Raw genomic sequence first — 27746 nt, 5'->3', positions numbered from 1 at the left:
AGGATCTACCTGGTGACCCTTGTCTGGGGCCAATTATTAATTTATTAAGACTTCATTCATTTTGGAGAGGAGAGAGAGAGGGCCCTGGCCGGTTGGCTCAGTGGTAGAGCGTCGGCCTGGCGTGCAGGAGTCCCGGGTTCGATTCTCGGCCAGGGCACACAGGAGAAGCGCCCAGCTGTTTCTCCACCCCTCCCCCTCTACTTCCTCTCTGTCTTTCTCTTCCCCTCCCGCAGCCAAAGCTCCATTGGAGCAAAGTTGGCCTGGACACTGAGAATGGCTCTGTGGCCTCTGCCTCAGGAGCTAGAATGGCTCTGGTTGCAACAGAGCAATGCCCCAGATGGGCAGAGCATCGCCCCCTGGTGGGCATGCCGGGTGGATCCTGGTCAAGCGCATGCAGGAGTCTGTCTGACTGCCTCCCCGTTTCCAACCTCAGAAAAATACAAAAAACAAAACAAAACAAAAAAAAACAACGAGAGAGAGAGAGAGAGAGAGAGAGAGAGAAGGGGAGAGGAGCAGGAAGCATCAGCTTCCATATGTGCCTTGACCGGGCAAGCCTGGGGTTTCGAACCGGCAACCTCAGTGTTCCAGATGGACACTTTACCCATTGCGCCACCACAGGTCAGGCAAAACTTGGCCTACTTAACCAAATTTTCCTCACTAGCAGGTCATCTCCACTGACACAGGCACCTCTGGACCTGCATTTCCAGACCTGAAAACAGTGCTGATCCATAGACATGCCCAGTAAGTATCTGCTGAAGGAATAAAGTTCTCCCAAACTTGTTCGCATTGCTGAGTTCCTCCAAGATTATAATGAGGGAGCGCCTGCCCCTCTGCCTACAACAGTTTATTTGCTGTAAGGTAGCTGTTGCTTTCAGTCTTGCCTTCTATTTCCTAGGACAATCTTTGAATCCTTTACCTCCAAGCCATCTCCTCCAAGCCATTTGTCATTCTTAAACTCTTTTTTAAAATGTACTTTCACCTCACTTTCTTCAATGATGAGACCTAAATTTCACATTCACTTCTTCTGCAGATGCTAAAACTTCAAGAAGGGATTTTTTTCAACTCACTTCAAAAGGAATAATTTTCAACTCTTTCTGTACAACTGAGGTGTCTTGAGATTGTGTTTACTGGGGACTATCGCCAGATGGCTGTTGCTCAGCCTGTAGTCTACTCGACCAGGTTCACTCTCATTAATCCTATTGCTGTGAATCGCACAGCTAATAATACTAGCCCTCTGAATCCATCTCTTGCTTTCAACTTCTAAGGCTGTTCTAAATTTTGCTAATCTTTCATGTGTTATGACAAGAATAAGCAGAGAACAATTCTTACCAAGAGTTAATGTGTGAGCTTGATAATCATTTTTCAATTTCCAACCTAGTTTTTGATCATAAAAGTTACTTAAAGCACTGGCCTGATTCCTGTGGGCAGAATGCCATTCAACTCAGTCTACAAGTGAACGTTAAGCTAGTGACAACAGCTCAATGAGTGGTACTTTATATCCAGCAAAGTAACCGAGACCAGAAGTTTGTAAACTTTAGGGAGTATCATATTCAGCTGGGGTTCCTGTTATAGGTACAGAAGCCCTAATCTTTCCTCTGTAAATTCTGATTCAGCATATTTGGGGTAGGGCTAAATTATTTGCTTCCCAAGTAATCTGAATCCAGATCATAGCTTTACAATTATACTAAGATTTAATTACTGCTTTCCTCAGGTTTAGAAACATGGCCTGTGGGAGGAAACATGAAATTAAAAATATAGGCCTGGAGTTAAGTTTTTCTTTAATTAATCAAGTTGTACTGCCAGAAGTTACACACAACAACACGGAAAGAATGGGGAGGGAAAGAACTTTGGATTCTAGAACTCTTATTCACTGTGAAGACCCTGCCTCCCACATGCGAATCACCTCATCTTGTGCATCCTTCTTGATAAGGAAAGGAAGGTTCCTGGCTGTCGTCATGAGAATGTCAGCTGCTTGCTCTGTGGCGAGGAAAGGAAGAATGCGGGCAACCATTCTCTTCCCTTTTCGGATACACATGATCTGTACAAAGTGGTCATCACTTGGCCTGAAGCAGAAAAAAATGCTAGCTTAGGTCAGCAAGAATATAAAAATCCTTTCTCCCCTTTTACATGTTACAAAATGAATATATTGCATTCATTTTCACTCTACAATTATCTGTAGTACCAAAAAGTAAGAATTACTGCTCCAACTCTCAACTAAATAATAAAAATGATTTTCAAGTTTCCCAAATGTAGAATACCATTTCAAAACTATTGTGTGTATATGTGAGAGACAGAGAGAGGGACAAGCAGGGACAGACAGACCTGAAGGGAGAGAAATGAGAAGCATCAATTTTTCGTTCTGGCACCTTAGTTGTTCATTGATTGCTTTCTCATATGTGCCTTGACCAGGGGTGGAGGGGGTTACAACAGAGCGAGTGACCCCTTGTTCAAGCCAGCGACCTTGTGCTCAAGCCAGCGACTTTTAGGCTCAAGCCAGCAACCATGGGGTCATATCCACAATCCCATGCTCAAGCCAGTGACCCCGCACTCAAGCTGGTGAGCCCACGCTAAAGCCGGATGAGCCCACACTCAAGCCTGAGACCTCAGGGTTTTGCCCCTGGGTCCTCTGTGTCCTAGTCCGACTCTCTATCCACTGTGCCACTGCCTGGTCAGGCTTAAAAACTTTATGTTAAAAATACTTGGTCAAACTATATGCATTAATTTCCCTTATTAACTTTTAACCAACTACACCACAACATGGTTAATACAGCAAAATCTGAAAAATAAGCAAAAAGGAAATAAAAATACTTATATTTTGAAGAAATTTTTGCTGGTATTATATACATATATTTGGAGGGGGGTATTCTTTTTTCATTTATTTTTTTATTTTTCCAAAATTAGAAGCGGGGAGGCAGTCAGACTCCCACATGCACCCGACTGATCCACCCAGCATGCCCACCAGGGGGCAATGCTCTGCCCATCTAGGGCATTGCTCAGTTGGCAGCCGGAGCCATTCCAGTGCCTGAGGCGGACGGAGGCCATGGAACCATCCTCAGCGCCCGGGGCCAACTTTGCTCCAATGGAGCCTTGGCTGTGCGGAGGGAAGAGAGAGACAGAGAGGAAGGAGAGGGGGAGGGGTAGAGAAACAGCTGGGTGCTTCTCCTGTGTGCCCTGGCCGGGAATCGAACCCAGGACTTCCACACAACCAGCCGACGCTCTACTGCTGAGCCAAACAGCCAGAGCAGTATTATGTATTATCTTTCATAAAAAATGGGCCCAAAGAAGTTATATGACTTTGCTACTTCACTTTTTCCAACTACTTCTTACAAACACTTTTCCACATAAACTTCAATTACATATGTTTTAATGGCTGCATAACATTCCAAGCTATGGATCAACCCACACTTATTAAACCAGCTCCCTGTCAGCCCAACTCCAGAAAAGGTATTTAGTCTTATGTCCCGCTTTGTGTATGTCCTGGCTTACACAGTCCTCTTGCATTCATCAAATGAGTATTTTGGATTTATACAACATTTACCACTCACAAAACTCTGTTCCAGATACTGGGTGGGACAGAAATGACAGAAATATAGGGAAAAAAAAAGATACCTTAAGGAGCTCAGTCTCCATTGGACTGACTGATTTCCACAGTGTAAGAGTATTCTATGGAAATGCCAAGGAAGTTTAAAAATATTCTCCCCCCTCTCCAGCACCCAATGGTCCCGGTGAATAAAGAAATTCAGGATAAAGAAAACTTTTCCGTGGCTGGGAAGGATTACAAAATGTTCTATATGAAGTTGCATTTGAGTCAGGACAAAAGGATGGGCTTGGAGCTTACTGAGACGGTACAGAAGGGTATCTAAAAGGTACAAGTGTAGACAGTTCCGTTTAGTCAGTAAGGAGTCCAGCTGGTCTCACGTTTTCTTCACAGTGCACAATTCTCACCTCTCTTGTCCAGGTAATTTTCCCCTTAAGTTGTCATACATGCCACACACTTTGTGCTTTCTTTCTTCCATCAGGGCAGCTCGCTCTTCTTCTAGACTCAGCAGATAACGCCGTTCATAATCCTCCACATCAAGAAGTAAACTGTAGGTCTAAGTCAGGATCAGAGGATTAGATAACAGCCTACCAGCTAAAGACCTAAGAATGAAAACGCACTGTAATAAAACTGAGAGAACAAAGGTGCTTTTTACTTTTTTAATTTATTGTGTTGACATGGTCAAAGGTGCTCTTTTAAATCCAGGAAAACAAAGTGAAATAACTTTTAAAAATTATCTAAACACCATTCTTCATCCTTCTTTGACCTCTAACCCAGAAAGTAATAACAGTGAAATAATTGCACACTTTCTACAATTTCCTGCAACAGCAGCACTACAGCATAAACAAACTGTGTCACTGCTCCAAGGTATGCCTCCATCAATGAAACGGAGACTGAGCACTGGGTGCCAGGCACTGTCCTAAGAGCTCTGCATGTTCATACTCACTCACTGAACACTCACGACAGCCCAGCGAGAAAGACACCACTACCGTCTCCAGTTGTACAGATAGACAAACTGAGGACAGCACAGAAAGGTTAAGTAATTTGCCTCAAGTCATAGACTCAGAAAGAAGAAAGGCATGATTTGCAGCCTAGTTGCAGAGTCTGTGCTCTTAACCACTAGGCTATGGCCTTGCAACACAGTCTTTACGCTTTACAAAGCAACCGCCAGGGCACACTGCCTTGTCTCCTCAGCACCCAGCAGAGTGCCGCACCCACAGTGTCCAACAAACGCACGTGAACTGACTCGATTGACCACATTCATTTATGGGTGGAACAACCTCATTTTTATTTGCATTTCCTTAGAAAAGTAAGCTGCCCCTAGTGCTTAGGGGTTACCTGAACAAGAACGGACAACGTCTCAGTACTTCAAACTAGAAGTGAAGCGCTCTTTCCATGAGACCAGAGGGAGGTCCACCACATTCCTTTCTAGTGTGCTTGGTACAGACCAGGCACTTCACAACAATATGACCACTAGTTAAGATTACAGAGCACTGCCTGACCTGTGGTGGCGCAGTGGATAAAGCGTTGACCTGGAAATGCTGAGGTCGCCGGTTCGAAACCCTGGGCTTGCCTGGTCAAGGCACATATGGGAGTTGATGCTTCCAGCTCCTCCCCCCTTCTCTCTCTCCTCTCTCTCTCTTTCTCTCTCTCTCTCTCTCCTCTCTAAAAATGAATAAATAAAATAAAAATAAAAAAAATTAAAAAAAAAAAAAAAAAGATTACAGAGCACTGATGCTAACTTTTCCATTTCTTGTGTACATACACATTTGACAGTTCCTTATTTGAAAGTAACTAGAGCGACAATTTCTAACACTTACTTTCTCAATTATGACAAGGGTTTTTCGTCTCTTGTCCCGAACTTGTTTTTCTTTTGTTTCCTAAAAAAAGACAAGACTATTCAATGTGGACTCTTTACCACTGCTAAAAATAAATTTCCAAGTGAGCATATGAAGTTCCATTTGTGACAGTACTTTGAGATCACAATCTTGAATCTTTGAAAGTTAATAATCAAAAAACAAAACTGATGTGAACAAAGGTCAGAGTTGAATGAACCAGTCCACACACAAACCATTAAACTGAATTCACACATAGGCAAAGGTAGAAAGCAGTAGAAGATGATTATTCATAGGAAAATCATAAAACACATAGGAAATGATGATTTAAAAACTGGAGGAAATAGCTAGCTAATGCCGTGTGCAGCCAGCTACCCAGTGGGAAGATTACGGGCACCCCAGGTTCTGCCTGTCTTAGAGATGAAGGTGTTAGACTCTTAGCACATCTGAATAAACCAGAATGCCATGAGAAGCCAGTTCGAAAGCTCCAGGTCAGGTGAGGCTATAAAAACCCCATTATGCCTGCTTCCATTCCACTATGACTCCAGAAGCAGCAGTGAACTTTTTACACACACAATTCTGCCGACACTTACATCATCCTCACTCCGAGATGTCACAACAGCATCAATCATTTTCCGGGGATTATTCACACTGGAGACGGTAAGCTTTCCCAAAGAGCCCTCAAACTGAACTGCAAGGACAAAACATTTCCAACAGATAAAAACTCTGCAATGCAGGCAGGCAGCTTTCAGGGATCTTTACATTCTCTAGTCTACTCACAGTCCAAATCTACCCTTTCTCATTTTTTGGTTGCAATAAATAACAAATAAAAATCTAAAGTTTTCTTTCCCTACCTAATATAAGGATATTAGAAATTAAAATAGGTATTAAAAAGGTATAGAATCTGAAGTAGAAAAGGACCTAAAAGGTCATCTACCAAAGCATTTATTCCATACTTGAATACAGGCTGATCTATTTATTAAAGGACAATGGCACTTTAGAAATCAGTTTTAAACATCTCTATCCAATCACCTGCAGTTATTTGTATTTTATCACATCAGCAGCCTGTCAAACTTCCCTTCCTGCGGGCGAGGGGTGAGGGCCTGACCTGGCTTATAGGCATGCTCCAGTTTGGCCACCTGAGGGGTAATGAGCTTGGTGCGTTCCTTCTTGGGGCCATCGCCTTGCAATTCTTCAGCAGCTGACAGTTTCTCCAGTTTTTCAAAGTAATTCTGCCACATGAGATGAGAGTTTCAGTTGCAACACAAGCACAGACTATGGCAGCTCTTTATCATTAAGTAATTATACTAGTGGCTCTAACAACTTGCTCTTTGAATGTACTGATCTCTAGTTTTTGTTAAACTGCTAAAAATTTCCTTTACCAAAAAAAAAAAATCTCAGCCTTTAAAACAGCTAATCATCAATGGGAATATCTTTAAAGTCACACTGCCAATGGGAACCAGGTTAATGATGCCAAAGGGATTTGGAAACATTGGTCTGAAGGCCTCTCTGTGTGAAAAAGGCATACATGTGAACCTTCGTGAACAGTGGGAGAGGTCCTCCAGCTTGAAAAGAGGACTGAGTTTGCTCATTCTTACCCAGTGAAGACTACTACTTCAAAGACAATTCTATCAATATGCAATTCTACCAGTAGTAGACTGAGAGCCTTCACCAGAGTATTACCTGGTAATAAAAATCATCCAGGTAGGGATCAGTGCTTTGCAGTTGCATCATCTGAATTTTAGAGACCCAATCCTTTTCTCGCTGCAACATGAGATTGGCATATGGATCCTTTCGGACGTGATCTTGGTGACTGCTCCTGTGACTTCCCCGCTCTCCTGCACCATTGAGATTCCGATGCTGACTGAAAAACAAACATGACACATTCACTTCAAGTGAGTACATTAATTATGCCTTATAATATAGGAATACACCAGGCCAATTTAAAAAGATCCCCTTTGCTTTTGTTAAAAGAGAAGTGAAAAAGAGCCGAATCTCTACAGAATTTGAGAGGAAAGAGCTATGCGACACACAATGAAGGAACTAAAACTAAAAGCTCACTTCCTTACCACATGCTAAGCACTTTCAACTGTGGACTTCTGTGCAAGCCCTACGGTAACCCTATGAGGCAGTAGCTTTATCTTCTCCACCTACGACAACAAACCAAGGCCAACAGAAATCAAGTAATCTGTCCAAAGCCACACATACCTGGTCAGAGGAAGAAATCTGAACACAGGCCAATTTGATTCATAGTCTATATATTTTTTTAAAACTTGCTGAAAATTATGAAATACTTCAAATGCAGAGAAAAGCCCAGCAAATACTATTTATAAACATCCATTTACCACCCACCCAGATATAATTGGGAAAAATCTATTTTGCCAAATTAGCCTCAGATTTTTAATAAGTAATATCAAATGTTATATTTAAAGATTAAGGCCCTCTTGTACTTCTCTAGATGCATCCCAGTTTGCAGCTTCCCTTCCTTCCTAGAGGAAGGGCTCTGGTGTGTATCCTCCCTGAAATGTTTTTATACTTTGATTACTTACGTGCCCATCTTTAAATGTTATATAGTATCATTCTGCGTGCCTTTCAGTTTGACATAAATGGCATTAGACATACATGTCCAGGTATGTACTGAAAAGTAGAACTGCTAAGGTGCAGTGTATTCACATTTTAAACCTTATTATTTTTTGCCAAATTTTCTCTTAAAAGGCTCTATACTCCATTCTTGCCAACCCTGAGTGATGAGATACAAGTTTTACCTATCTAGTGATGTAAAATGGTTATCTAATTTTAATCTGCATTTTTATTATAAGTGAGCTTAAAACTCTTTCCATTTTTATAAGCCATATAGGGTCTACTGGGAATTGCATATTTGAGTATATGTCGTCGTTTGTTATACAAAATAGTTATTAAGAGATCTACCATCTTAACAAATTCTGAAGTGTACAATCCTATTGCTAAAGATAGGCACTAGAATTTTAATATTTTAACACAGCATTTTCAAAATTAATAAAATTTAATTTTAAGAACCCATACTGGTTTTTTTCCCTGCAAAAAATAGTCTAGAACTTCTCTGAAAGAGAGAAGAAATGACACACAGAGAACAATAAAACTGAAGGCTGAAAAAACCTCACAGTTTTGTTTAATTTTCTTATTTTTTACATATCAATGACTATAACATAAGCTCCAGTAAGGGAGGGTTTTATATATCTTTTTCTTTCAATCCCCAAACTACATTGTGAGGTACACATCTGGGGTCACATATATAAATATCTATTTGTATTTGCTGCATGAGGATTAAATAATTACAGCTAAGATTAAAGAGTGCCTGTTGGCTTTATATAAGACCCAAACGTAAGGCTAGCCGCTATAGTTCAAGATCACCCCAGAGCTGAGACGTTAGACAAAATGTAGTTATAAGAGCCTGGTAAGGAATAAGTATAAAATGTTGACTTAAAAAAAAAAAGAAAACCAGATTTAAACTTTATTTCTGACTTTTTTTCTGACTTATGAACAGAATTATAGTAACTTGGAAATCACCTGACAAAATCTTATCATTTAAAGCTATCGTATCAAAAACACAAATGACAGCTTATGTTCTGACCTTACCAATAAAATAAGCTCAGACTAATTAAATTTACTAAAATAGTACACTAAATTAGTAGCACCTAGTTACACTGTCAAAATAAAAAGCTGAATTAAGAAACCACAAAGAAAAAAAGAAGCCATGAAGGAGGCGGCGAACACTCACTTTCTATTCTGTTGCTGTCTCTGATGCAGAAGCCGACGGTGCTGGGGATGAAGATGAGTGGTGTCTGGTCTAAACATGGGGGCCTGAGATCTAAGGAAAACAGGAAAAGGTTTTCAGTTCTATTGTCTCGATGATCTGAAGTTTACAGAATGTCGTCACAGTAAGAAAACTTCATACAAGTTCATTCAGAACAATGTTAAAGTCTATCCTAAGGGCACCTTTTAGAAGGAAAAGACAGCCAGCCATGTGTTCCTACGCCTTCCACAAAGGCCAATTCTCAACTCCTGAGCAGGCAACCATCAGTTTGAATGAACTGACACTAACGCAGTATAATTCTTTTCTTCTTTGCTCCTATTAAATAGAAGTCTCTAAACAGATTTAATGTATTTAGTTATAAGCATTTGGGAATGACATTTGTATGTCAACTTGGCTAGGCTATGGTGACCAGCTGTGTGGTCAAACACTGGTCTATGTTCCTATGCAGGTATTTTGTCGATGTGATTAACATTCACAATTGGCTGATTTTAAGAAAAAAGCGATGAGGCTCAGTTGGTTAGAGCAGTGGTTTTCAACCACCAATCTGTGGCCTGGTGCCATTCCGCCAGAAATTTCATGCCAGTCCGCCAAGTTAACCATTCTGATGTCATATGAAGATGAGAGAGTCTATAATTTTGGGGTCTGTATCTTGAAAACCACTGAATATGAGCATTGTCCTAACATGCCAAAGATGCGGGTTCAATCCCCGGTCAGGACACAGACAGTACAATCAACCAATGAAAGCATAAATAAGTCGGAAAACGAATCCATCTCTCTCTCTCTCAAAATCAATAAAGAAGAAAAAGAAAGCAATGACCCTTCATGAGGTGAGTGGGCCTCATTCAATTTAAGATAAAAAACTGAGGTTTCCCAGAGACAAAGAAATTTTGCCTCAAGACTGGAACATAAAAGTCCTGCCTCAGTGTCAGCCTCCCAGCCCACCCTACACACTTCAGACTCAGGACTCAAATGTCAATATTAAATTAGTTGCATCTTGTTAAACTGTCAAAATCAAAAGCTAAATTAAACCACAAAAGAGGATGAGTGCTTACCTTTTCTCTGTTTATATATGTCAGTAGAGGAACGATCCACCCTTTGTACTTGCAAAGGATGAACAGAGAGCTACTGTATTTATACTCTAGGACATTTACAAAGAGTTTTCTTCACCTTAAGAAGAAACTGAATAAATGTCCATTACTTACTTTCTACTGTATATACATTCTATATATTTACAATATATAATTTAAATTAGTTATATATACATAGACTGTATACTGTCTACAACAGAAGGTGTGTATGTATGAGAGAGATAAAAGGAGGCTCACAGTTTTAAGTACACAAAACAGAGTGTATTCTTATGTATATTATTATTATTATTATTATTTTGTTTTTTACAGAGACAAAGAGTCCGAGAGAGGGATAGATAGGGACAGACAGACAGGAACGGCGAGAGATGAGAAGCATCAATCATCAGTTTTTTATTGCGACACCTTAGTTGTTCATTGATTGCTTTCTCATTATGTGCCTTGACCGTGGGCCTTCAGCAGACCGAGTAACCCCTTGCTCAAGGAAGTGACCTTGGGCTCAAGCTGGTGAGCTTTTGCTCAAACTAGATGAGCCCGCGCTCAAGCTGGCGACCTTGGGGTCTTGAACCTGGGTCCTCTGCATCCCAGTCTGATGCTCTATCCACTGCGTCACTGCCTAGTCAGGCCTTATATATTTTATTAATTATTGTTGTGTTCCATATGAGCAACTCTGTGTAAGTAAAACTAACATAAAGTGAGACATAAACTTTAGAAGAAAAAAGAGGTGATTAACCAGTAATGTGCAAATGTACAGAGGAAGCATGTGACTTGAGGGAAAGGTTATTCATAAGAAAGCTTGCAGACTGTCAACCATTTCTATTTGGCGACTTTTAGATCAAGCAACATCTAAAAATATATTGCCTGCTAATAATATAAAGAGATTTCCATGCTATCACACTTAACATCAACAAGAGACTCAGTCGACACTGAATAAACTCTAGCGTTGCTGTGTATACCGTAAGTTTTGCAGGTGAGGTCCTGGGCCTGGGGGGTGCTGCTGTGGAGGGGGTGGTGTAGCGGGGGGCGGAGCACTAAAGAAGGCACGGAAGCCTGGTGCTGGGGGAAGCATCTGCCCAACTCGCCCTTGCAGCAGCTTGGGATTCATGGCAGCAAGTGGACTACCAACAAATCCAGGGACCCGTGCAAACTGGCTGGGAGACATCCGTCCAGGCTGTAGCTACAAAGAGACAAAATCTTCGATTTAGTTAATCATAAATCCCTTGCTCTTATGCACAGAAAAGTTAATACTATTTCCATCAGTAACTTTGTTTGAAAAGGTAATGGGAAAAAAAGAGGTAGTAGTAATTGATTAAAGAGCAAAATCGGGTATCACCTAGTGTACTGGTTTTCAACCAGGTTAGCGCTTTCGATGACCAGCACAAAATTTCTGATGCAGAATGGCCAACTGAAAACCAGACTAGTGAACCTTAGGAAAGCAAGAGAGCTCTTTATGGGTCAGGCTATTCAAGGCTTACCTGTGCTCCTCCAAGAAGTTGTGCTCTCTGGAGGGGGCTGAGAACAGGAGGAACACTAGGAGGAAAAGGGTGACCCAGTAAGGAAGAGTTCTAGAAAGAAAAAAAAAGAAAAAAATTATACCTATACTATGAAACGGGTAAATTCAATATAATAAGAGAACTCAATAGAAGTGCAGACTAAACTTGGATATAAAAACTCAAACTATACAGTCAAGCTGTCCAATGATGAGATGTAAAAGAATAATTTTGAAATTATGAAGTACTATGGGATAAAACAAGGGAAAGAGATAGCAGGAAACCAGATGATCGTGCTGAAATTCAAATTTTTAAAGATAAGAATTGAAGATAGGCCCTGGCCGGTTGGCTCAGTAGTAGAGCGTTGGCCTGGCGTGCAGGAGTCCTGGGTTCGATTCCCGGCCAGGGCACACAGGAGAGGCGTCCATTTGCTTCTCCACCCCTCCCCCTCTCCTTCCTCTCTGTCTCTCTCTTCCCCTCCCGCAGTGAGGCTCCATTGGAGCAAAGATGGCCCGGGTGCTGGGGATGGCTCTGTGGCCTCTGCCTCAGGCGCTAGAATGGCTCTGGATGCAACAGAGCGATGCCCAGATGGGCAGAGCATCGCCCCTTGGTGGGCATGCCGGGTGGATCCCGGTCGGGCGCATGCGGGACTCTGTCTGACTGCCTCCCCGTTTCCAGCTTCGGAAAAATGAAAAAAAAAAAAAAAAAAAAAAGAATTGAAGATAAAAACAACTAAATATAATGAACCACATCTTCTGACCTGGGGACCAGAAAATCCAGAAATTCAAGTATGGGGCTAGGACAGCATAATTTAGGAGACGTCGATACACTGTGTGGTGATTGTGCAGGTAGTGATCAGAAAGTATAGACTTCATTTCATTAGGTTGCAGAGTGACATACCGGGACATTGCAGAGCTGGTTTGGAGACATCCTCTCACCATAGGGAGCAGGATAACGTGGTGGCATTGGGGGCCGAACATGGACAGGCTTCGGACACAGGATCTATCAAGACAAACATATAAACAACTACACTCAATGAAGTCAGTTTTTCCTCCACCTACAGCCCCTCCCTCTAGTGCTGGTAGACACAGAACTCAATGCATAGCCCTACTTCTAAGCAAATTGCTATGGCTATGGGTTAACATACAGAACCTTTGGTCACTTCCTCTCACAAATATCAAGCAACAGTGCCACTTTAACTGAGGAAGATTTAGCTAATTCTCCAGTTATCCCCACCCTTCCATGCTATCTGAGGGAGGTACCAGCAGATATTCGAACTTGCAAATTCTTTCCAAGAGGATATATTTTGGTAGCAGTGAGGGAGAAGGAATGATAAGAAAGCTGGAGGATTAACTAAGTCCTATCCTGAAGCCCCATGATATGGCCGCCATGCTCAGCTCTTTTGTGATACATTGTGACTCCACCATTTCATAGGATACTGAGCCTAACTAGGCCATACCAACACCACCCTCCCCCCATACCTTCCAAATTGGCCTTCCTTTTCAGCTGCTCGTTTCAGGTGGAGGAAAGTCTATGGAACAGGACTGCACAGGCTCTAGGGAAAGCAGGGATATCTTAAAGGTAAAAAGGGATGTGGACAATGCTCTGTGTTCCCACTCCCCCCAGCTTTCAGTTACCTCTCTGCTAATGTTTTGGGCAGCCAGCAAAAAACCCTTTAAGAAGGATATATATACTATCTATGGTTTACTACCCCTTTTCTCCCCCATTTAAAAAGCAGCAGCAATAGCAAAGGGCATTAAGAAATGTGTCTCTTATGGGAACTAACTTCTCCTCTAATTGGCTATTCTTCTTTCTAATCTCACACCTACCCCAAACTTCCACCCTCCTCCCAGCAACACCAATTTCCCAAATAATTTTGCCCAGATTCCCAATATCCTGGGCTGAAGGCCTGTTAATGAGAGGTACCTGTTGGTTGAAGCTGGGTACAGCCATCTGCTTAGGTGGGGTGCCTATGGGTACGGCTCTAACAGGAGGGCTGCCAATGATAGGTGAAGTTGACCGCCTTGGTAATGCACGCTCGGAAAGGTCCCGGTCATCTTCTGGGCCCTGTGGGGGCCTCTGAGGCAAGGCATATTCTAATACAGACACTGTAGGCATTTCCTATTTAAGGAAGTAGTAAAAAAAAAAAATCAGCTAATCTGAAATGTTTTGATAACCTCTACAGATGCCAAAAATATCTAGAGAAATTATTATTGATTTGCAAGAGAGCTAGCTAGAGATAGGAAGGGAGAGAGAGAGAGAGAGAGAGAGAGAGAAGGTAGAAAGGAAGAGCAACTCATGGTTGCAGCACTTTCGTTGTTCAATGATTGCTTCTCATCTGTGCCTTGGCTGGAGGGTTCAAGCCAAGCCAATGACTCCTTGCTCAAGCTAGCAACCTTGGGCTTCAACAAGCCAGCAATCTTGGGCTTCAAGCTGGCGACCTCTGGGCTCAAGCCAGTGACCTTGGGGACCTCAGCATAACAGGTCAATACTCTATCCACTGTGCAGCCACTGGTCAGGCTTGAGAAATTATTTTTAAAATTTTTATTTAGCCTGACCTGTGGTGGCGCAGTGGATAAAGCGTCAACCTGGAAACACTGAGGTTGCCAGTTCAAAACCCTGGCTTGCCTGGTCAAGGCACATATGGGAGTTGATGCTTCCTGCTCCTCCCCCTTCTCTCTCTCTCTCTCTCTCTCTCTCTCTCTCTCTTTCTCTCTCTCCCCCTAAAATGAATAAATAAATAAATAAAAATTAAAAAAAAAAATTTTTTATTTATTTTATCTCACATCTAGTAAAATTTACTTTTTGATATACAGTTCTCTGAATTTTAATAAATGCAGAGTAATGAATCCATTACCACAATCAAGATATAGAATAGTTTTATCACTCCTCAAACTTCCTCCAGAACTGTGGCTTTGTAGTCAACCCACCCCACCACCCCCAACCAATGGCAAATAATGATCTGTTCTCCAGACTTCTAGTTCTGCCTAGAAATGACTTTATAAGGAACTCAAATTGTAAGCTAACGTATTTGAGTAACAACAGCTTCCTTTCAAACTTTCAAAGTAAAGCATGGTCAAGTGAGCACTCCCACAGAGGGTGAGGAAGGGTACAATCAAATGGTACAACTACGAGTGCTGGATGACGTAATCCATATAAGACTGGCAAATGATATCCAACTAGATGTTTCTGCAAGGAAAGGAGGACAACAGAGGCCAACTTGAATATTTTACATATCAGGGATTTTATATAAAGAGAAAGTTTAGTACCTGAGCAAGCAGTGGTCCTCGGATTCGCCTCAGAACTTCAGATCCATCCCAGATGCTGGAATTGAGACTTCCGGGTTGAGGCTAGAAGAAAGGGGAAACAAACAGAAGCGGGAATAGAGTGGGCGCTCTGCATGACGCACGTGCTTACGGTGAGCACGGGTCCAAAAGCGCCTCAGCCGCTTGAGAAGAAGAAATTGGGGTGTTCCAGAATACACCTCATTCCCCAACTTCCTCTCTGAACTTGCCATCAGGAATTACCGTATCTCCCCACGTGTAAGACGCTCCCATTTTAAGACGCACCTTAATTTTGGGGCCCGAATTTAGAGGGGGGGAAAATGTATTACATAGTTACTGAACTCAACTTGTATTCATCATAAAATTCATACAACTCCTCATCACTGTCAAAACTCCCACCCATTAGCTTGTCTTCATCTGTGTCTGATGATGAATCACTGTCTTCAACAATGAGGCAAAAACAAGTGTGAAAAAGCAGGAAATGCAAGTAAAAAAATTTACAACCACTGTATAAGATGCACCCCGTTTTTAGACCCCCAATTTTTTTTTTTTTTCCTTTCATTTTTCTGAAGCTGGAAACAGGGAGAGACAGTCAGACTCCCGCATGTGCCCGACCGGGATCCACCCAGCACGCCCACCAGGGGCAACGCTCTGCCCACCAGGGGGCGATGCTCTGCCCATCCTGGGCGTCGCCATGTTGCGACCAGAGCCACTCTAGCGCCTGAGGCAGAGGCCACAGAGCCATCCCCAGCGCCCGGGCCATCTTTGCTCCAATGGAGCCTTGGCTGCGGGAGGGGAAGAGAGAGACAGAGAGGAAAGCGCGGTGGAGGGGTGGAGAAGCAAATGGGCGCTTCTCCTGTGTGCCCTGGCCGGGAATCGAACCCGGGTCCTCCGCACACTAGGCCGACGCTCTACCGCTGAGCCAACCGGCCAGGGCTAGACCCCAAAATTTTTGAAAAAGTGTGCTTCTTATACATGGGGAAATACGGTATGTTAACAATTTTCTATGGCATATGCAATTCTCCCATTACAGTAGATGAACTAAAACGGCATGGCTCAATACTTCACTGTTAGTCTGCCACAGTGCTCAAACCAGAGTGCCTTACTTGCAAAACTGGCCTGGTCTGCACTGCCCTCATGATGGCTGGATCTTCCAGTTCATTTTCAATCACCATCTTACTGAGCCTCTCTGCCAGATTCTCCTCATGGTCACCCAGCAGGTCCATCTCATCCCTTTCTTCATTGCCGGCTTGTCCACTGACTGCTATGGGGAGCTTCTCCTCCAACTCAGCCAGTCGCTCATGTGCTTCCTGCCAATCATCATCTATAAGGAAAACATAAGTAAAATATGTTCATACTGGAATTAAAAAGTTTTATAAAATTCTGTTAACCATGTGAAAATTCCAACTCCAGAAGATAGTTTGGAAAATTAAATTTCTACCTACCTACAAACATGAAATAAAGTTTAAACTAAGGAGCATAATCAAGTGGGCTTTTCACTTTTATGAACAAATAACATCACACCAGAAATAAAACTCAAGCATTTAAAGCTGGGGTAGTCAGCCTTTTTATACCTACCGCCCACTTTTGTATCTCTGTTAGTAGTAAAATTTTCTAACCGCCCACCGGTTCCACAGTAATGGTGATTTATAAAGTAGGGAAGTAACTTTACTTTACAAAATTTATAAAGCAGAGTTACAGCAAGTTAAAGCATATAATAATAATTACTTATCAAGTACTTTATGTCAGATTTTCACTAAGTTTGGCAGAGTAAATCTTTATAAAACTTACTATAGTTAAATCTTTTTATTTATACTTTGGTTGCTCTGCTACGGCCCACCATGAAAGCCAGAACACCCACTAGTGGGCGGTAGGGACCAGGTTGACTACCACTGATTTAAAGTAATAGCTTAATACATTATCAATGAAACCAATTTTGAAACTGTTGGTCTTGAGTTTCTATGACATTTCAGGCAAAAAATTCACAGGAAAGCTAGAACTCATTGCATTAGCATACAACTTTCTCTTAGATTATAACTGCCATCTCTACAAACTTTCAAAACTATTGATTTCATTCAATTAATATTTGTTGAGCATCTCTTATGTGACAAGCAGTTTTAGCTGCATGGGATACATGTGTACAAAACAGTTAAGGATTCCTGCCCTCCTGTAGCTTTCTTTCGAGCTGAAAAGAAATAGAAAATAGACAATAAACATAATAAGTAAATTAGATACTATATTAGAAGATGTAATGCTATAGGAATATGGAGGAAGAGAGGCAGACTAAAAACTTTTAAATAGGATGATCAGAGCTACGTTTCATTAAGAGGGTAACATCTGAGTAGAAAATTCAAGAGTAAGATAGTTAGCCATGTGGATATCTTGGAGAAATGCTCCAGGCAGAGGGAGTCAGTATAAATGCCTTAAGATGAGAGACTGACACCAATGTTTTTTTTTGTTTGTTTGTTTTTTAAAGCTTTTGTTCTTTTATTTTTTTTAATATTTTTTATTTATTCATTTAATAGAGGAGAGGGAGAGAGACAGACAGACAGACAGACAGAAAGGAGGAGCAGGAAGCATCAACTCCCATATGTGCCTTGACCAGGCAAGCCCAGGGTTTTGAACTGGCGACCTCAGTGTTCCCAGGTCGACACTTTATCCACTGCGCCACCACAGGTCAGGCCTGACACCAATGTTGAGATACAAAACGAACTATGTTTGGGCTAGAATGGTCAAGGGGGGGGGGGGGGTTAAATGAGGTCAAAGATGTAGTAGAGAGGAGCTCCTTCAGGGACTCCTAGGCCATTCTGATTGAAATGAGGGGCCACTGGAGGTTTTGGTGTGGCCTGACTTTTTGAGAGAATCACTCTGGCTGCTGTGTTGAAAACAGATGGGGGAGGGGAAGGCAACAATGGAAGCATGGAGGATTGCCAGGGGGCTACTGCAGTACACCAGGGCAAAGGTGATGGTGACCTGGACCAGGGACAGTTCCTTTCCTATTTTAACTATGTCTCTGCTATTTCTGTACACTACTATACAGTCTGTAGCACCAGCTTGCTGTCTCATTTTTCCAGGCTGACACATGATTATTTTTGAGTTCTGCTATAACACAGATGAGTATCTTCAGAACCCTTTATCAGCTTCTCTAAAACTAGACCTACTTCTACCACTTCTCTCATTGCAGTGCTCCTCAATCTCATCATTCTATTATGCTTCTGACAAAAGCTCTACGCAATCCGCTCCTCAGTATTCCAAGTCAGACACCTATCCCTCTTCACTGAAGCTTTCCCCAAATAACCTTTTCATTTTAATTCTAACTTTACCTCATCCTAAACATACACTACTTTCTAATCTACAAACACCCATATATTCTTTTGTATATGTTATATATTTTATTCTCATTTTAGTTTTGTTTTGTATGTTTAATGCAATTCAACAGAGGGATAACAGTTAATTCCCTTTATAACTAATACAGAAACAAAGATTTTTCAAAGTGTTCTTTTTTTTTCACAAGTTTTTTTTTTAATAATTTTATTTATTTATTTTAATGGGGTGACATCAGTAAATCAAGATACATATATTCAAAGATAACATGTCCAGTTTATCTTGTCATTCAATTATGTTGCATACCCATCACCCAAAATCAGATTGTCCTGTCACCTTCTATCTAGTTTTCTTTGTGCCCCTCCCCCTCCCCTCCCCCCTTCCCTCTCCCTCTCCCCCCTCCCCCCATAACCACCACACTCTTATCAATGTCTCTTGGTCTCACTTTTATGTCCCATCTACGTATGGAATAATGCAGTTCCTGGTTTTTTCTGATTTACTTATTTCACGCCGTATAATGTTATCAAGATCCCACCATTTTGCTGTAAATGATCCGATGTCATCATTTCTTATGGCTGAGTAGTATTCCATAGTGTATATGTGCCACATCTTCTTTATCCAGTCATCTATTGACGGGCTTTTTGGTTGTTTCCATGTCCTGGCCACTGTGAACAATGCTGCAATGAACATGGGGCTGCATGTGTCTTTACGTATCAATGTTTCTGACTTTTTGGGGTATATACCCAGTAGAGGGATTGCTGGGTCATAAGGTAGTTCTATTTTCAGTTTTGTGAGGAACCACCATACTTTCTTCCATAATGGTTGTACTACTTTACATTCCCACCAACAGTGGATGAGGGTTCCTTTTTCTCCACAACCTCTCCAACATTTGCTATTACCTGTCTTGTTAATAATAGCTAATCTGCCTGACCAGGCGGTGGCGCAGTGGATGGAGCGTCGGACTGGGATGCGGAGGGGCCCAGGTTTGAGGCCCTGAGGTTGCCAGCTTGGGCGCAGGCTCATCTGGTTTGAGCAGGAGCTCACCAGCTTGGACCCGGGGTCTCTGGCTGAGCAAGGGGTTACTCGGTCTGCTGAAGGCCCGTGGTCAAGGCACATGTGAGAGAGCGGTCAATGAGCAGCTGGGGTGTCACAACAAAGAACTGATGATTGATGCTTCTGCTTCTCATCTCTCTTTATTCCTGTCTGTCTGTCCCTATCTATCCCTCTCTCTGACTCTTTGTCCCTGTAAAAAAAATAATAATAATAATAGCTAATCTAACAGGTATGAGGTGGTATCTCATTGCAGTTTTGATTTGCATTTCTCTAATAACTAAAGAAGATGAGCATCTTTTCATATATCTGTTGGCCATTTGTATTTCTTCCTGGGAGAAGTGTCTGTTCATGTCCTCTTCCCATTTTTTTATTGGATTGTTTGTTTGTTGTTGAGTTTTAGGAGTTCTTTGTATATTTTGGATATTAGGCCCTTATCTGAGCAGGTGTTTAAAAATATCATTTCCCATTTAGTTGGCTGTCTATCTTATTAGTTTCTCTTGCTGAGCAAAAACTTCTTAGTCTGATGTAGTCCCATTCATTAATTTTTGCCTTCACTTCTCTTGCCTTTGGAATCAAATTCAGAAAATGCTCTTTAAAGCCCAGGTCCATGAGTTTAGTACCTATGTCTTCTTCTATGTACTTTATTGTTTCAGGTCTTATGTTTAGATCTTTGATCCATTTTGAGTTAATTTTAGTACAGGGGGACAAACTATAGTCCAGTTTCATTCTTTTGCATGTGGTTTTCCAGTTTTCCCAGCATCTCAAAGTATTTTTTTTTTTTTTTGTATTTTTCTGAAGCTGGAAACGGGGAGAGACAGTCAGACAGACTCCCGCATGCGCCTGACCGGGATCCACCCGGCACGCCCACCAGGGGCGAAGCTCTGCCCACCAGGGGGCGATGCTCTGCCCCTCCGGGGCGTCGCTCTGCCGTGAACCAGAGCCACTCTAGCGCCTGGGGCAGAGGCCAAGGAGCCATCCCCAGCGCCAGGGCCATCTTTGCTCCAATGGAGCCTTGGCTGCGGGAGGGGAAGAGAGAGACAGAGGGGAAGGAGGGGGTGGGGGTGGAGAAGCAAATGGGCGCTTCTCCTATGTGCCCTGGCTGGGAATCGAACCCGGGTCCCCCGCACGCCAGGCCAATGCTCTACCGCTGAGCCAACCGGCCAGGGCTCAAAGTATTCTTAATGACAATTCTCCCCATATAATTTTCCCATATATCTCATTAGAAAAAGGAGAAGAAAAAACTGAAGGCATCATAACAAGAAAAAAAAGTGCTTGATATATAGGGTATAATAAATGGTAAACCACTTTTAAAGATTTAGATTATTGACAATTTTCTGAGAGGCTCATGGACAACTGTTAAAATGATCTTTCTTCTTTTTTTCTGCTTACAAAGAAAATATATGTTAACATCACACAAATACGTAACTTAGAAAGTTTCCCATAACTCAACAGGAATGTTAAATATTGTATATTGCAAACTATAAACTTGTTTCTTTTAACTTCTTTTTTACTTAAGCAATATAACCTGGACATCTTTTCATGCATGCACAAACATATGTAAGTACTGAGAATATTATCTGATTCTTTTTAATACCTATGTAAGATTCTATTCTATTGATAAACTAATTTAACTTATCCCCACTGATGGAAATTTAGATTATTTGCAAATTCTCAATATAATGATTAATAGGGTAATAACTATTATACATATCTTAATATCGTAAGCAATATTTAAGTAGGCTAAGTGCCTTTCAGGGTTAGATTATAAACATTTAAACTTTGCTATTTTTACTATATAACAATGTATCACATAACACTAGTGGTCCAAAAAGTGAGAGAAGTGGGACCTCCAAATTTATAATTTGGTTAGATCAGAACCACTATGTCTAGTCTTTGGGCACTGTGGTAAATTTAAATGTGCTACTTGTGGTAAAGGGGAAAATTCACTTTAGATGAAAATTACAGAATTAATTTAAATAATCAGTTATCAGCAAAAAAAATTCTTAAAATAGTGTAATTAAAAATCAATTGTGACATTAATATTTATGTCATCTTTGCTAACGAAGAGTAAACTAAGAAAGTTGTTAAAGGACAAATTGCTTTTTGTTATTTTACTAACTCAGCAATGCCAAAAAAAGGGGAGGATCTATCCCAAAGAAACTTTTTCCATTTATTTTACAAATTTAAGGTTAATTTGTTTAATTTTTTAGATTTTATTTTAAGAGAGAGAGTAGAGAGAAAGAGAGAGAGAGAAGAGGGGAGGAGCAGGAAGCATTAACTACCATATGAGCCTTGACCAGGCAAGCCCAGGGCTTTGAACCGGCGACCTCAGTGTTCCAGGTCCAGGTCAATGCTTTATCTACTGCGCCACCACAGGTAAGGCCAAGAGGTTCATTTGTTAACGAAACTTGAATGCAGCAGTGTTCTAATTTGCGTTTTCATTCACTGCTTCCATACTTATCTGTACTAACTTTAACAGTTCCTACCAAAAATGAATAATCTATTTATCCTTAATAACTACATTTTAAAAAACACTGGTTAAATAGCCTTTTTCTGTGAGAATGGCTGTTGTGAATTGTTACTTTTTCAAACACGTAAGCAAAGTATCCCATAAATACCATCATCATCATTTCAGGTTTCACTTGCTGTTGTGTAGAATCATCTAAGCCATGTCAAAGATGGCATGCCCTTACAACAAAGGGACACTTCACTCTATCTTTTTCAAATGACCTAAGTACAGAGTTACCTTTGCCAATGCTGGACCTCACTCCACACTAGTCAAAATGATCAATGGTAGGCAAAATACCAGAGAAATGAAGGGAAAGAGATATCTGTTCTCCTTCAACTCATTAACCTATACCGACAATCAGGTGAATTCCTGATTGCTCCCAAAAACTTATACTTGTAGTCATTCCCCTAAGTCTGTCTCAGGAATATATATATATATATATATATATATATTGTATTTTTCCGAAGCTGGAAATGGGGAGGCAGTCAGGCAGACTCCCGCATGCGCCCGACCGGGATCCACCCGGCATGCCCACCAGGGGCAATGCTCTGCTGCAATCAGAGCCATTCTAGCGCCTGAGGCAGAGGCCACAAAGCCATCCTCAGTGCCCGGGCAAACCTTGCTCCAGTGGAGCCTTGGTTGAGGGAGGGGAAGAGAGAGACAGAGAGGAAGGAGAGGGGGAGGGGTGGAGAAGCAGATGGGCACTTCTCCTGTGTGCCCTGGCCGGGAATCAAATCCGGGACTCCTGCACGCCAGGCCAACGCTCTACCACTGAGCCAACCGGCCAGGGCCTTGTCTCAGGGCTATTTTAAAATAAAAACAAAATTGTAAGGAAGTAAAGATGATTGAATTTTAAAGCAATCTCAATCCCTAAAGATTACTATAGCAGCTATCAATAGAAGTAGGAAGAATGGGGAGTCCTTCCACGTGGAGGCAGGAGAGTCTCAAAGATTGCTCAAACACTGCTTTCACTGGTGGTTTACAATGATTCCATTAACAGCTACCTAATCTGTCACTTTCCCTCCTCATTTGTTAAAATGAGGATAATAATAGTACCTACCTAACAGGGGTTGCTGTGAATATATGTAAAACATTTAGAATAATGTCTAGCACATAACAAGCATCTTCTAAGTATAAGCATTTATATTTAGAGAATGAATTGATTCCTGTGGCCCATTTATTTCTCTAAGATGATGCAAACATTTTTCCATGTGGAAAACAGTGACTAGCTTCTTAAGGAAAGGTGACATCAGAGCATTTGTAGCCACAATCTCAAAATAACTACTGCATTAACAGGTTTCACTCAAGACATTCACGCCTTGAATTAGAATCCATCAAACCAAAACGTATCAAACATCAGACATTTTATCTCCTGTTTTAAATCCTCTACACCAGCTGTGTATCTACTTGTAGAAGTATATTAAGCAAGTCACAGGTGGACTTATAAAGCAATTTTCCTTTTATAAACCCTTACAGTATTTAGACCAAAATGTTATGGGGAAAAAAAGATGTTATGAGGAATTAAGAGACCTATTTTGCAACTCAAGTATATCATACTCAATGGAAAGGGCCCATTTGAAAAAATTTTCCTCCATTATACACTTTGTTGACCAAGAAATCCTACTGAATCACTAGTTCTGCTTGAGGGTGCAGAAGAGAGCCAACCCTGTGCTATTCTGCTGCCTTTGCTTCTTACTTCCTGTTCTTTTCTCTGTCACCCCAGGGCCTTTTCACTGTGTGTGCACTTTTCTTTCTTCTTTTCTCTCATATAAAATACAGTTCTGTAAACTGTAGGAGCCTTTTACGGCAATATTTTCCCCATCTTGTGAGGAATACAGAAACTCCAAAAGGTTGCCTACAGCACTCTGGACGTCCATGAGAAGGAAACACTATTCCTACTCCGTCCAGGTTCAAAGCTGACGACCTATTACTATGCTGCCTCCTCTTAGTATCTGTAAATCAATTCTATCAACTTCATTTTAATACTGAGGAAATGGCTTTAAAAGGGTAAGATTCAGCACACTATTTAAAGAGAAAGAGTTCTAGAAACAAGTACACAATGTTTGCAGCTTCTATTGTATTCTCCAGGTTATTAGTAAATTAACTTCCAAATACAATTTGCAATTCACACCAGTTCTCGGCTTTTGTAATTCTACTCTATTGCTTTTGCCTGTGATCTCCATGGAGCGAGAACCGCATCTTAGATCATGTCAACCTCTTGGACCATCTCATCTACTAAACTATGGCTATAATCCAAAAGGTCTTTGGTTCCCTTCTGTAATGAGTCTACCCTTCTACCTGAAACACTTCTCCTGCTGTTACTATAGTGGTAGTTTTGAGCTCTTTGAAATTTTGTAAACCCTGATCGACAACAGTATACATACTTTCATTTTTGGCAATTCATTCAACTCAGTCTAAGCTTTAATAAACTTAAGCTGTTTAGGTCACTGTAAAACCAGCAACCATTACATCATTTTTAAGACCTCTTATTTGTTTTTGATATTCAACATCTCTTAATTTAACTACTGTTAAATTTCCTCTAATTATTTAACTTTGAATATTTGCTGCATAGACATAAGTGCTTTATTCCAAAGAAATCACTCATATTTACACATCCCAGCAAAAACAGTTGACGTTTATAGTACCAACAAAGCAAGCAACAAAGGCATTGAGCCTTACCTATTCATTTTTAATTGTACAATTTAATTACAACTTATTAGTATATTTGTCCTAAGACCTCTAATTCTCAAACTTTATCATATAAGCTTGCTCTCTAAATTTCCCATCTCAGTAATCATAGCTCTGTGGCCTGTGTTAACGTTTCATGACCTTTCCAACTCCGAGCATATTTATCTAGCCTCAGGGATGGCAAAGTTTCATCTTACTTCTAACTTATGAAGACTATCACCAAACTTCTTGGAATAAAAGGGTTTGTATTTTATTGAAGACAGTATAAGACAGTAGCAGGGCCATGTAATATATACTACTTATCAACTAAATTTTAAAATATAAATATCCAAATCTGAGTTTTCTAATTCACCAGTTTTCCTTAAGATACATGTTCCACAAATAAAAATCTCTAGGATTATTTTTAATCTTTGTAAAATATCTTGATCTCTAACCATCTGAATTCCTTATAGTGTCAACCTAGAGCAATAGATCATATAGCTGGAAGGGACAGGGCTTAAAGAACACCTGTTTTTTTAAGTGAGGCAAAAAGAGGCCCAGAGGAGAAGAGGAGATGCTTCTAGTCAAGAAGAGACTATTTTAAGACCAAGAATAGGATCTTTTCCTAAATTAGTGACTGAGGTCACTTATACTGAGATAAAGTACTTATAAAAGACAGGGTTTGAAAACAGAAAGAGACCAAGATGATATAAGAGAAAGATGTTACTTACCAACTGCACCTGATCCAAATGTATCATCATTGAATTGATCAATCTCCTCATCTTCCTCTCCCAGACCCTGAAACGCATCCTCATCTTCATCCAGAGGGCAATCCTCTAAAGACTAAAAAAAAAAAAGAAAGAGAGAGAGAGAAGATTTAGCTATTCATGATGTTCACAACCTCATTGTAAAAGGTTCTAAAAATGTTCATCTTACCTTCCCAATCAACAAACTAGCTTCATTATGACTTTTTTGTAAAGATGGAATTTTTTTCTATTTCCTAATTTTCCCAACATTGGAAAATTTCCATCTTCCTTTTTTTCAGTTTCTCTTTCCTATTCCTTAATTCATTTACCCTTCCCCTCCAAACATTCCATTTCTCTATCAAGAATCTAACAAGAGCATCTCCTCCCGGTTTGTCAACCTCCTTTATATCTCTGGATAGAATAGTAATGACAACAGAAAAGAAAAACTTCATTATTTTACTTGAGTTTTAGAGTACTTTTCATCTTCCCTGTATTCGTGTCATGTTTTCAACTATTGTTCCTTTTTAAAGCTTTCTCTTCCTTTTCCATCTTTTTCTCTTTCTGTTTCCTGTAGACCCAAACTCTGGTGATAAAACAGAAAGCTAAAAGTTTCAACCACAATTAGGTAAACTCTCAAAAAGCTGTGATATGGCAAATTCAAGTTCTGACTGCGCTTTTATAAGTCATGTGAACTTAGGCAAGTCATTCTTTGAAATTAAATTATGAAATACTTCTTCAGCAACCACTGTGCCTCAGGCTTGTTAGGCGCTAAGCCTCAGCCTCTGAAGTAGTAATCCAGGAACAATCCCACCCATCACATAGTTATGAGGATCAAATGAGGCAAGGACCGTGGATTGCTGAAAATGCTATCACTATAACAACTTAAGTGGGTCCTATTTTAAACATTTCCTCCTTTCGCTTCAGTTTTTAACTGATTTCCCAAGGTTTCTTTTCTTTTGGCCACTGCCTACCGCTTCTCATTAATCTCTCTCCACGTTTACATGAAGTTAGTGTGGTCTTAAACCATTTCCTATCAAGTAGGCGTTCACAATTTTCTAAGACTCAGGATCAGACGGTAGGGTTGTGCTCCACTTCGCCTGACAACCTCTCAGCTAGGCTGTTCGCAAAGGAAAGGTTAAGCCAACGGGCCATTTCACCCAATTTAAGCCCTCCCATATATACACAAAGCAGGTATGCAACTGCCTACAACTGGGAGGCAACATCCAGCAGTACTCTTTCCCAAATCACAGAGATCTACTTAATCAAATCACTGGGTTTTTTTAAGTCGGTAAAACTCTTAGGGATTGATTAACTAGACAAGCTCGATTACTCTATAAATCCAGAAACTTTTATGTTCAGAGATCAGAAGTCGCTCAAGGTCAAACAGAATAATAAATGACAGGTTCGAGACTCTCAACTATTGCTACATTACCGGGACCGTCACCAAACCCACGTCTCCCTCCACTGGCCCAGAAGCAACTTCCAGTGGACACGCCCCCTCCCAACTCCGAGGCCTCTTTAGTAAACAGCCCAAGGACCCAGGCAAAGGGCAAGCCCGGGCCCACTGACCCGAGGGCTGCCCGTGTGTATGGGTGGAACCGGAGGGAAGGTGGTTCCGGATCCAGGGCGGGAAACGTTTCTCTAGGCTTTCCAGCATGACTGTTCCTCAAGAGCCACCGGGGGGATGCCCTGCTTCCCTCCGCGGCTCCTCCCGGGGCGGGGCTGGCTGGTGGTCCGGGTAAGGGACTTAAGGGGCCCTCCCCAACTGAAAACAGAGGCCAACTCTCCCCAGCGACAACTAATACGGCAGTCCCGACCCCAGAAGCCAGCTCACAGCTCTGGGATTAAACCCACGACCCCAGGCCTGACGCACTCCTTTAGGTCCCGCGGGTCGCACCGTCCGACTCCTCCCCGCCAGGAGCGCGGGACAGAAGCGAGGGTATGAGAGAGGAAAAGGGGCGCGTGAGGGAGGGAGGGGTCACTTCCGGTCGCAAAAGCTCACCTCGTAGCGGAACATTCTTGGGGAGGGGGAAGGGAGCGGGGAGGGGAATGGGGGAGGGAGGGAAGAAAAGTTGACTCCCCGGGCTCCTCCGCGCGCGGGTCCTCCACCGGCTCGCGACCCCTGGCCGCCGCCGTACGCCGGAGCGTGCGTAGCAACGTGCGCAGGCGCGCCTCAAGGAGGGCGGCCACTCGTCTCTGCGCTCAGCGGCGGCGTCTGCGCGGGGAAAAATTTGGCGTCTCACTTTCTAGTCTCAGGGGCGGGAAGGAGGTCCCGTGGCGTCAGACTGCGCACGCGCTGCTTGATGGCGGGGCTTCTTCGCTTGCGGACTTGCATCCCCGCCCCCGGTTTCTCTGTGCCCGCTCGGCGCTGGGGTCAGAGTCACGAGTTTTCCGTCACCGTCTGGGCGGGGAAAACCCTTGT

At 41.7% G+C, this 27746-nt stretch overlaps 1 protein-coding gene and 1 non-coding gene across 2 annotated transcripts in view; both read right to left on the bottom strand.

The window, feature by feature from the left end:
* Positions 1–27515, bottom strand: part of PATL1 (PAT1 homolog 1, processing body mRNA decay factor) — a 33327-nt gene extending 5812 nt beyond the window's left edge. The window contains exons 1-15 of the mRNA XM_066361220.1: positions 27327–27515; positions 25310–25421; positions 16132–16349; positions 15011–15091; positions 13668–13862; positions 12642–12743; positions 11727–11816; positions 11208–11428; positions 9131–9220; positions 7057–7237; positions 6482–6605; positions 5967–6064; positions 5359–5418; positions 3946–4094; positions 1904–2063 (exon numbers count right to left, since the gene is read on the bottom strand). Of these exons, the coding sequence (XP_066217317.1) occupies positions 1904–2063; positions 3946–4094; positions 5359–5418; positions 5967–6064; positions 6482–6605; positions 7057–7237; positions 9131–9220; positions 11208–11428; positions 11727–11816; positions 12642–12743; positions 13668–13862; positions 15011–15091; positions 16132–16349; positions 25310–25421; positions 27327–27341 (1896 nt within the window). The 5' untranslated portion in view covers positions 27342–27515. The remainder of the gene's footprint in view (positions 1–1903; positions 2064–3945; positions 4095–5358; positions 5419–5966; positions 6065–6481; positions 6606–7056; positions 7238–9130; positions 9221–11207; positions 11429–11726; positions 11817–12641; positions 12744–13667; positions 13863–15010; positions 15092–16131; positions 16350–25309; positions 25422–27326) is intronic.
* On the bottom strand, positions 10234–10360 carry LOC136389873 (small Cajal body-specific RNA 24). The gene has a single exon (XR_010748433.1). It is a non-coding gene; the product is annotated as a small Cajal body-specific RNA 24 (non-coding RNA).
* Positions 27516–27746: the final 231 nt, after the last annotated feature.

The sequence above is a fragment of the Saccopteryx leptura genome, chromosome 1, assembly GCF_036850995.1.
Source record: "Saccopteryx leptura isolate mSacLep1 chromosome 1, mSacLep1_pri_phased_curated, whole genome shotgun sequence".
NCBI classification, from domain to species: Eukaryota; Metazoa; Chordata; class Mammalia; order Chiroptera; family Emballonuridae; genus Saccopteryx; species Saccopteryx leptura.
This window is presented reverse-complemented; position numbering and strand designations above follow the sequence as displayed.